Source organism: Lolium rigidum, chromosome 6, assembly GCF_022539505.1.
Source record: "Lolium rigidum isolate FL_2022 chromosome 6, APGP_CSIRO_Lrig_0.1, whole genome shotgun sequence".
NCBI classification, from domain to species: Eukaryota; Viridiplantae; Streptophyta; class Magnoliopsida; order Poales; family Poaceae; genus Lolium; species Lolium rigidum.
The window spans coordinates 133,885,503-133,896,057 of record NC_061513.1 but is presented as its reverse complement, the minus strand read 5'-3'; the positions used below and the strand labels follow the sequence as shown (position 1 = coordinate 133,896,057).

The 10,555-nt window shown below is 45.9% G+C and overlaps 2 protein-coding genes across 2 annotated transcripts; one reads left to right on the top strand and one right to left on the bottom strand.

Annotated features, from left to right (window-relative positions):
- The first annotated feature begins 839 nt into the window (after nucleotides 1-839).
- Nucleotides 840-2,591, top strand: LOC124666081 (LEAF RUST 10 DISEASE-RESISTANCE LOCUS RECEPTOR-LIKE PROTEIN KINASE-like 2.1). The gene is made up of 2 exons (XM_047203428.1): nucleotides 840-912; nucleotides 1,334-2,591. The coding sequence occupies exons 1-2, from the start codon at nucleotides 852-854 to the stop codon at nucleotides 2,383-2,385; spliced, it is 1,113 nt and encodes a 370-aa protein (XP_047059384.1). The 5' UTR covers nucleotides 840-851; the 3' UTR covers nucleotides 2,386-2,591.
- A 6,474-nt stretch (nucleotides 2,592-9,065) lies between these two features.
- Nucleotides 9,066-9,353, bottom strand: LOC124660766 (non-specific lipid-transfer protein 2-like). Its single transcript, XM_047198593.1, has one exon. The coding sequence runs from the start codon at nucleotides 9,351-9,353 to the stop codon at nucleotides 9,066-9,068; it is 288 nt and encodes a 95-aa protein (XP_047054549.1).
- Between the last annotated feature and the right edge of the window lie 1,202 nt (nucleotides 9,354-10,555).

The window sequence follows — 10,555 nt, the reverse complement described above, 5'->3', positions numbered from 1 at the left end:
GCCCAGACTTCTTTGGCGTAAGGGAAATTCAGAGCCAAATGAGCTGTGGTCTCGAACGCAGAGACAGCAAGCATCGTCATGGGGGAGTCCTCTCGCGCAGCCTCTTAGCTCTCCAGTTCCGGTTCTGCAGCAAAAACAAAAAAAAAAAAAAAAAAAAACGTTGACCAATGAGCTGTGGTCTCGAACTGCTGATCGCAGAGACAGCAAGCATCGTCATGGGGGAGTCCTCTCGCGCAGCCTCTCAGCTCTCCAGTTCCGGTTCTGCAGCAAAAAAAAAAAAAAAAAAAAACGTTGACCAATGGGGGAATGATCCCTCCCTTGGCTATACGTTGTTAGTTAGGATGAGACTCTCCCCGCGAATGGACGCTAGGATGATAACCCGATTTAAAGTTCGACCCTCCCTGCGAAATTACCGCGAGATGGAGATTCGAACCCGGGTGAGCTGGCTGCGCACTCGCTTGCCTTGCCACTGAGCTAGAACTCAGTTCTCAAAATTGGAGTGTAAGGACCTTGCCCTCAGCTCTGACACTCTAAGCAAAAAAGCAGATCCGGCTACTTGAGTCAGCCACATAAGATCAACTTCAAGTGACAATTTTTTGTTTGAGAAAATAAGAAATGGGTGTTAATTTTCATGTATTAATTTTATATCTGTCATCCATACATAGAATAAGATGGTCGTTCTTATTCTTGGGAAAACAACACTAGTTGTTCCTGTAACACAATTGTTAACGTGTTGGACCGTAGATGACTACAAGTTATACCTTCTATTTTAATGTGTATGGTAAACTAACGGTTTTAACGGTGCAGTGCAAACTTCATATATTATGAATAAATGCATCTTTCACGTACTCATGAGCATTTATGCTGAAAATTTTGCAGGGCATGGATACACAAAGACCAGAATAAAAACATGTAAGTAATATCTCTCAGACGTCTCGATCACATGATAATTACTTTGCATCTTCCCATTTGTGTCCATCTTTAACAAGCTCTGCTACAATAGTATGATTAGTAACCGTTTTTAGTATAAATCTGAAAAGTATAAACGAGTTCTTGATATGCAGATTACAGATGCAACTTATGAGGCAAACAAAATATATCTAGTGTTTTAGAATACACAACACAGTAGGTTTGTCAACAAGGGTCTTTAATAGCTGAAGATGCATTTCTCTCAGCTGTGTGACACTAAGATTGTGTGCTTACATATTGCCAGTAACGTATGCCTCTTATCGTTATGTAGTAGTAGATAAAATGCAAAGAAATTAATTAAATAGAAGATTTTATAAGTTGCTTCCCCTTTTGATGCATTTTTCCCTATAAATTGTCTACACAGATACAATAGCAGGCAGCTCAAGCATACTTATGCTATGTCTGCTTTTGTTTGCATTTTGGTTGGGCTACAAGAAGTACGGATGCAAAAAGAAATCAAAGGAAATGGCAAGGATTGAGTCCATCCTACAAAAGAATGGAACCATACATCCAAAAAGATACGCTTATGCACAAGTGAAAAGAATGACAAGATCTTTTGCTGAAAAGCTAGGTCAAGGTGGATTCGGTGCTGTATACAGAGGCAGCTTCTCTGATGGACGTCAGATAGCAGTGAAGATGCTAAAGGACTACAAGACTGATGGGGAGGATTTCATCAATGAAGTGGCTAGCATTAGTAGAACTTCTCATGTCAACGTCGTTACTCTCATTGGATTTTGCTTGGAAGGATCCAAAAGGGCACTAATTTATGACTATATGCCTAATGGTTCACTTGAACAGTATGCTTTCAAGGACAACTCTAAAGGTAAAATTATTCTAGGTTCGGAGAAATTATTCGATATAGCAGTTGGCATTGCTCGAGGACTTGAATATCTCCATCGAGGATGCAATACTCGCATCGTGCATTTTGATATCAAACCCCACAACATTTTGTTGGATCAAGATTTTTGTCCTAAGATATCTGATTTTGGATTGGCCAAGCTGTGCCTCAATAAAGAAAGTGCTATTTCCATTGGTGGTGCTAGAGGGACAATAGGCTATATTGCCCCTGAGGTCTATTCGAAGCAATTCGGAGCAGTAAGTAGCAAATCTGACGTCTACAGTTATGGAATGATGGTCCTTGAGATGGTTGGGGCAAGGGATAAGAATATCAGTGCAAACAGTGAATCTAGCAGCCAATATTTCCCACAATGGATTTATGAAAATTTAGATGAATATTGTGTTAGTGCTTCTGAAATTAATGGTGAGATCACAGAGACTGTAAGGAAGATGATAGTGGTTGGTCTGTGGTGCATACAGTTAAGTGCTACTGACCGTCCAACAATGACTAGAGTCGTCGAGATGCTAGAAGGGAGCACAAGTGTCCTTGAATTGCCACCAAAGGTGTTGTTTAGTTGATAATCATCATCAACCAATATGTTAATATAGATGCTGAGCACTTGCTCCAGTATTGCACCATTGTAAGGAGCTGAAAATTTCAAGATTTCCATATAATGTTGTAAATTGTGTGCAAGTCGCCTACCAAATTGTGCACTTGCTTATCAGGCCGTTGGGGCTTTATCTGTATATATGGGTCATCCTCGGCCAATAATTTCTGGACAAAAGACATGTGCTCAGCTCGGCTTTATACCCTAAAGTCCTAAACCCTTTTGTGCATTAGAGAGTCGGTATTGTACTATTGTTGCTCATGTCTAATCTTTTATTTGCCACTCCACAGGATACTTGGATTCAGTATAAAAATTTCGGGGTTAAGGTTCAGAGCGTACCTAATTCAGAGTAGAGCAAAATGCCGAGTAATCAAGTCATGTTGCAGATTCCGGATCTCAGCGGGCCGCCGCTGCCCTAACCGTGCCCGTAGCAGGCGCACCGCGCCGGAACGCGGGGTATCCAGCCACTAAGATAGCGCCTATTACGGTGCGCCGGCAGGCCGCAGGCGTCTAGTGTGCCCGGCAAGGTAGGGAACACCAGGATGCGGCGACGGGCGACCGCGGTGTGACGGCGCGACAGTTGAGACTAAGCGTCGATGCGGATTTGCCTTCTTTTTTTTGCGCTAGACTAGAGGAATGGTGAAAACTGTCGGCGTTCTCTGCCGATACAGCCTGCGTCCAACGGCCAGTGTCATCCGCGACGAGAAAGGGAATCGTCCTTCCATGTTTAAAAAAAAGTTAACTACTCAGTAGATATACTTAAAAATTATAGGCATTAATTTTCCTTTGAGAGTACACTCACATTATATAAAAGTAGTATTTTTTGCTGGATTTTGTAAGTATGTTAGGAAAAAAAATTAATCTGTGATCAACTTGTGTTTTTGATCTCCAAAACAACCTCTTTTTTTATATAGAAATAGAAACGAAGAGAGTAGAGTAGTAGTATGTTCTTACATTTCTAACAAGATAAATTCTACCTGTAATAGACTTTTTCAATAAGTAGGGAAGGGGGAGGGGAGGTTTGACTCGTCACCATTCTCTCACAGGGTGGAGTGTTTTTGGAGAGTGGTGTTTCTTCCGTGCACGGGAGGTCTAGTGCACAGATTTACCGTTTATTTGCTTTGAGATTAGTACTTGAGATAATCTTTGCATGTAGGGTTACCCTACACTAGTAATCCCTCTTCCATTGTTTAATATATAGGTTTAATTTTTACTATCAATTTGAAATAATGATATCTATTGGAATATATATCAGATTAAATTTTTAGTATGATTTTTTTCCATTATATCTTTTAAGCAAGCCCGAAAACGGCTTGTTTTGATAAAGTTCAAATTTGAATTTCGAAACACATTCAAACGTGATGATAGACATTGAAACTCAATAAAACTAGATAGTCCCCAAATTGGACTCTAAGATAATTGCCAAAAAAATCTAACTTTGTTGAGCTTAATTTGAAACATAGTGAAACAAAATGTTGCAAAGAAAAGTTTCAGTAAGTTTCACGAAGTATCAACATGTTTCATCAAGTTTCAAAAATCATTTTTTAAATACTGTCAAAAACTATTCAATATTGGTGTAATTTTGAAGCTCCCTTCACTAGAAACTCAAATATTCAAATGATTCATAAATTAAACTTGTAGTTCAAAATCTACGAAGGTTTTAAGATTTAAAACTAGATGTAGTAGTGCTGGTGAGAGAGAATCTAAAAGTTATACGGAGTAATAAGGAACCAAAAACATGGAGAGAGAAGGTGAGCCCATCCACGGGAGGGTTGTATTTCTTAGTGTTTTTATGCTGCAAGCATACACCGATCCTCCCCAAAAAAAAACAGAACTACGATAATAGCGACAAGAAAGCTAAAACGGTTGTACTTGTGTTTTATGTATCCCACACTCACAAAATCGGGGAGCTACATATGAATTGTGTTTAAGAACAAAATTAAAATCAAACTCACTTTACGTCCTACTGTTTTCGCACTAGATTTGCAAGTTTCGTAGGAAAATTTCAAATTTCAGCCAGATTTGAAGCCTAGCGTTTAAATTATTTGCGAAAATAAAATGAGAACATTGGGAAATGGACCGAGACCTGACCAACAGCTACCTAGACCCTCCAACGCTGCACTACAGCCAAGATCATGACATGGGAAGGATTTATATCTTTTTGAAAAGTAATATCTCGGATTTATTCAAATTTCGATGATATTTTTTTCACTAGCTTCCATATGTGTCCTGATTACTCCATGCACAAGAGACAAGAAGACAACCTCGTCATTTGCAGATTGCAGTGCACCTTTATCCTACAAACTTCGCCACTCCTTCCCACGAATGCAGATATAATACACACGCGCAAGTCACATTGCCACAAGAGACAGCAATGCCGGCGATGCCGCCATCTTTCACAATGCCCGCCAAGCTCGCCATCCTCACGACCTTGCTCTTCACAGCGTCCGTCCCCGCCACGGCGGTGGACGACTCCGTCAGCATAGCCATCTACTGGGGGCAGAACGTCAGCGAGGGCACGCTGAGCGACACGTGTGGCACCGGGCTCTATGCCTACGTCAACCTCGCCTTCCTCTCCACCTTCGGCGCCGGCCGGGCTCCGGTCCTCGACCTCTCCGGCCACTGCGACGCCCCCTCGGGTTCGTGCGCGACCCTCGCCGCCGACATCGCGTCCTGCCAATCTGGCGGCGTCAAGGTGCTCCTCAGCATGGGCGGTGGCGCTCTCGGGTACAACCTGTCCTCGCCCTCCGACGCGCAGGACGTGGCCACCTACCTCTGGGACAACTTCCTCGGCGGCACCGGCACCACCGCGCCCCGCCCGCTCGGCGCCGCCGTGCTGGACGGCATCGACTTCGACATGGAAGCCCCGTCCAGGTACTACGACAACCTCGCCAGGAACCTGAACTCGCTCTACGCCAGCGCCAACAGCGAGAAGAAGTACCTGCTCACCGCGGCGCCGCAGTGCCCGTTCCCGGATGCGTCCCTTGGAGGCGCGCTCGGCAAGGGGCTGTTCGACCACGTGTGGGTGCAGTTCTACAACAACCCGCCGTGCCAGTTCGCGCCTGGGGATGCGAGCGCGCTGCGGAGCGCGTGGCAGCAGTGGACGGCGGCCCTGCCGTCGGTGGCCGTGTACCTCGGCCTGCCGGCGTCGCCGGAGGCCGCGGGAAGCGGATACGTTAACGCGGACACGCTCGTGTCGCAGGTGCTGCCGCTGGTGGAAGGTTCGCCCAACTACGGTGGCGTCATGCTGTGGAGCCGCTCCTACGACAAGGACGCTGGCTTCAGCGTGAAACTGCAGAGCAACCTGCAAAATCGGAACAGAGGTACCTTCTTCGTTACAGCATTGACGCCGTATAACTCAAGTGTACAATCTGCCGGCGTCAAGGTGCTCAAGTGTACAAAGCAAGATGCAAGATCTGACGACGTATAACTCAACCGAAAAATAGCTAGATGAGAAATAGCAAAAGTAATTATTTATCGGCATGTCACGTCTCTTAAGAAGCTAATGGTTTCTTTGACAAATTGCAGGGGACGGCGCATCCACGCATTACAAAAGGAGAATCTGTGAGTGTTTGCTCTTGTCCATTCTGATTATGTTTCCTTGCAAAAATAGCTTCTCTATCTTACCATTTACAGTGACTAACTCAAGAAATTGCAAGACTTGGTGATCTCCTTCACATTTCATTTAAATACCTATCTGTCAACTTCATGCAGATACCATAGTAGAAATCGTCGCTGGCGTATTCCTGCTGCTGCTCCTTCTTACCACTTGCTTCCTGTGCCATAAGAAATACCGTGCAGGCTTGTCACCTCCTGAAGAGGAACCAACGAGCTCTTCAAAGGCAGAAACACCTCCGCCAAAATTGGGAGCCTATCCTCCGAAAAGATACACTTATTCAGAAGTCGAAAGAATGACCAAAACATTCGCTCACAAGCTCGGCCAAGGCAGCCATGGCGACGTTTACAGAGGCAACCTGCGCGACGCGCGCCAGATCACCGTGAAGGTTCTGAACAACTGCAAGGGCAGCAACAAGGATTTCGTGAGCGAGGTGGCGGGCATCGGTGGGATTTCCCATGCCAACGTTGCTCCTCTGCTGGGGTTCTGCCTGCAGGGGCCGACGAGAGCTCTGATATACGAGTACATGCCCAATGGCTCGCTCGAAAGCTACGCTCTCAGCAAGAGCGGTGACTCCGTAGACGATAATTACTCGCTATGGTTGTACTGGGAAAAATTGTTCGACATTGCGTTGGGCGTCGCGAAAGGGCTCGAGTATCTCCACGAAGAGATCAACCCCAACGGTGCACGTATCAGCATCAAGCCCCGGAACATCCTGCTGGACCAGGAGCTGTGCCCAAAGATTTCTGATGTCGGTGTGGCAAATCTGTGTCTGTCGAAAGAGAGCAACAAGACATCTGCTCGTGTTGCCAGGGAGAGAGATGTCTATGATGCACCTGAGGTTGTATCCAGGAAGTTCGGACCAGTCACTAGCAAGTCTGATGTATACAGCTATGGCGTGATGGTCCTCGAGATGGTCAGGGCGAAAAGGCATGTCAAGGTTGGTGCTGACACTACCAGCAAGTATTTCGCCCAGTGGCTCTACGACCACCTGGATCAGTTCTGTAGCAGTATCACTGACATTGGCGGTGACACGAGAGAGCTCGTGAGGAAGATGATCATAGTTGGATTGTGGTGCACGCAGACGGCAGCCGCAAATCGGCCGTCAATGAGTAGAGTTGTCGAGATGTTGGAGAGTAGCAGCCGGGACCTGGACTTGCCTAGAAGAATCTCTGAAGATTCTTAGTAAGATGCTGACTATCAGACTATGGTGACAAGTGGATTGTGCATGTCCTAGGTCCTATTCCTGATGTGGTTTCTACTGATTGTAAAAACTTGAGTACTGCTGCTGAATAAGATCTCTCTTTGACACCATGAAGAAAAGAAAAAAAAATCTCAAAAAAAAGCAACAAAAGAAAAATAACACAGGAGATTCAAAACGCACAAATACAAAAGGAGAGGAAAGTTCAACAGGAAACAAGGACCTGATTAAGAGGTCTTGTGTCTTGTTTTTTCACAGGAACACTCTTGAAATCCAAACGATTCAAGAAGAAAAGAACATCAACCCACAAACTAGTAAGTTTACTTAATTTACTGAACTACAAGATACTTCGATGGGTTATTTTGATACTCTTGTTGCTCCAAGGGCCTCGGAAGATTGTGAGTTTTTTTTTTTTTTGGAAAGCTCACGAAAAACAACCCCAGTTTCTTGTTGAGATTGTAGTCCAACATTTTCTATCCTGGATCCAAGAGGACAACTGAATACTTATGATGTACAGTTTCAGAACAATCAGGTTATCTGTAACTACCAAAGCTGAAGCAACAAGGTTAAACATGCCACGGGCAGCGTAAGTGCATAACATGATCCTACCCAATTGTGTTACTCCCTCCGGTTCAAATAATTGCTTAAAAATGAATGTATCTACACACTGAACATGTCTAGATACATTTATTTTTAGAAAAATATTTTGAAGCGGAGGAAGTATTAAATTGATTCCAGCATTTGGACATTAACTAGTAATGAATTATAAGTACGGCAGCTAAACAGTAATAATTTGCATCAGCATTTCGCAGTCCAGCAGCTTGCAGCCATCCAACCAAAACACTAACTGAATTTGACAAGCTATTTTGAACTGACGAGTCGTGCAATAATCTGAACTAACGACCAAGAATTGCATATAGTACCGGGCCGGCAGATGGGAGAGGACAGTCCGAGGGTGGAGAGGCCAGCACGGCACGGGGGAGAATTGCATACAGTACCTGGGCGGCAGATGGGCGTTCTCCCTCCGTGAGCTCGGGGCCCTGGCTGCGAGCGCCTCTCGCAGCGTTCCGGCGGCCGGCGGCGCGACGGCGGCGTCCTGTTATGCCCGTTGTAGAGAGGAGAAGAGAGGTGCGGTTAGAATCGAACGGGTGAGGTTCGTGTTGGGCTGATATTTTGCGGGCCGGCCCTGATCCTCATGGTTCAGTCCAGCGGGTCAGTGGGCCGAACCGGTCCCCTTGCATCTTGAAGTGAATTGGTGCTAGTATGCCCCTCTCCTGCTTTTGGATTTTCGCAGTGTTTGGTTTTCCAGAGAGCACATAATAGAAGAACAGGTGTAGTTTATCATTGCCCTAAAAAAAAGGTGTATTTTATCATTATTTAGTGTTGCAATCATACGCAGTTGCTCACAGCCTGCTTAAGGAACTACTCTACATGATTCGCCCATTCCATCCTCTGCAATGTGACCATTGCATTGCATGTTTACACTTCTAGTGTTCCACTGCAGCTTGACATGAGCACACAACACAAGTAACATGAGAGATACAGCTGCTTTAGATCTAGGCACGTGAACTCAGCATCGTTTCTTGGGAACTCTTGAAATCATCAAAGGGAAAGCATGAAGACGAAGAACAGCCTTCAAATCCCACTGCAACTTTGCAAGACAACGAGCAAACGGAAGATACTAAGTCTAACACCGTAAAATGTATCTGATGACATTGAAACACAAAGCACGAACAACTAGTACTAGCAAGGTCACATTATGCGGCAATCAGAAACCCAGATCAGCATGTGAACTACTGGCATACGGCTTTCACTCAGCGTGCACTCTAAAGTTTTAGCACCGAGGAACCCGCACGCGGCATGCGGCAGCAACCTTCTTGCTATTCTCGGAGTTGATGTATCTACCTACATACGGGTTCTTGGCGTACTTGCACAGGCACCGCCGCTGCTTCCGGAGCTTGGCGCAGCACGCTGTCGACGGCTGATCGCCCCAGAGGATCACCGGGACGCACGGGCGTAGCGCCAGCGGGTCGCACTCCGCGCGCGCTGCTCTCGACGCCGAGCACACCGTGCCGGACGCGGCGAGGAAGACCACGAGCAATAGCACGGCGCAAGGCTTCATGGCTTCTCACGAAGAGCAATGGTAGTGGAAGAGTGGTTCTGGGAGCTGCTGAAGAGAGGGTTGGTATTTGTAGCGAATTCTGGGATGTGAAGCCGAAAAGTGGAGCACCCGTGGCCGGCAGCCCTGCTCCGGGAATGTGCCGACAGATGTTAGAATTGCACGGTTGCGTGAACGGTAGAGCACGGTCCTTCGAATGAGTGTTTGGGACTCCACTGCTGCTTCGGAGTTCGAGTAGCGTGATTTAGACTGGACATCCACACTAATTCTCGAAGCGCCTAAACAATCCTTAAACAAAAAGATGTTCGGCGTCTTTTCTCAAACGTGTGTCTAGGTGGCATTGGAGTTTGGCGGCGGCCGCTAGTTTCGGCGAGTGCAAGAAATCCTAGAGATAGTTTTGTATTTTTCTATCTTTTAGGATTCTATTTGTAGAATTTTCAGGAAATTTGTTTTCTCCTGATCTATTTTTTAGTTTCCACGTTCGATGGGTCTTGTAACTTTATTCTATTAATGATGAAATATGTAGTTGGTCTAAAAAACAAAAAGATGTTTGCGACAGAGGACATAATTACGTGGAAGCCATGTGTCGAGCCGGGCGAGGATCCCAACGCTGACAAATCAGGCTCAAGCCCCGCTTTGCCTGGCCAAATACCCACCAAGCCCGTCAGGCCGTGGGCTAGGCCGTAGTGTAAAACGTCGATTTTGGGCTACCAGGACTGGCTGTCGGGCCAATATTTCTAGGCCTAGGCCTGGGTTTTTCAGGCCGGGTTGTCCATGTCCAAATATATGTGGAAGCTACGCGGGAGTGTACACCTCCAAATCTGTCTGCCAGGCGTTCTTCACAGGCTGGACAAGAGAGCTGGCAGCTGCAGAGTTTTGGTATGCAGGCGCGCCGTTGATGCACAAGTTGCATGTGAACTGCAGATAGATTGGAAAGGGGAGGATTTCAACATCCGTCTAAATGCATTTCGTGTTGTCAACAAGCGGAAACTGTGAACCACATTACGCTTCAATGCTTCTATGTTCGCCAAGTTTGGTACAACATCCTTCTGTGGTACAGGCTGCATCGCCTCATGCCTGATGCCGCCAGCGTGGAAATGGCGCAGTGGTGGATGGTTTTGTCGGATGCAGTTCCACGAAGACGTATGAAGGAGATAAACGCGTTAGTCACCCTGGTGTCGAAGTATCTTTGGCTCGAGAGGAAT

Bases quoted from the DNA above. Each gene is read 5' to 3' on its own strand.
- LOC124660766 (XM_047198593.1), bottom strand. From the start codon at position 9,353: ATGAAGCCTTGCGCCGTGCTATTGCTCGTGGTCTTCCTCGCCGCGTCC.
- LOC124666081 (XM_047203428.1), top strand. From the start codon at position 852: ATGAGCATTTATGCTGAAAATTTTGCAGGGCATGGATACACAAAGACC. The intron at 913-1,333 runs GTAAGTAATATC...TTGTCTACACAG, and splicing joins AAAGACCAGAATAAAAACAT to ATACAATAGCAGGCAGCTCA.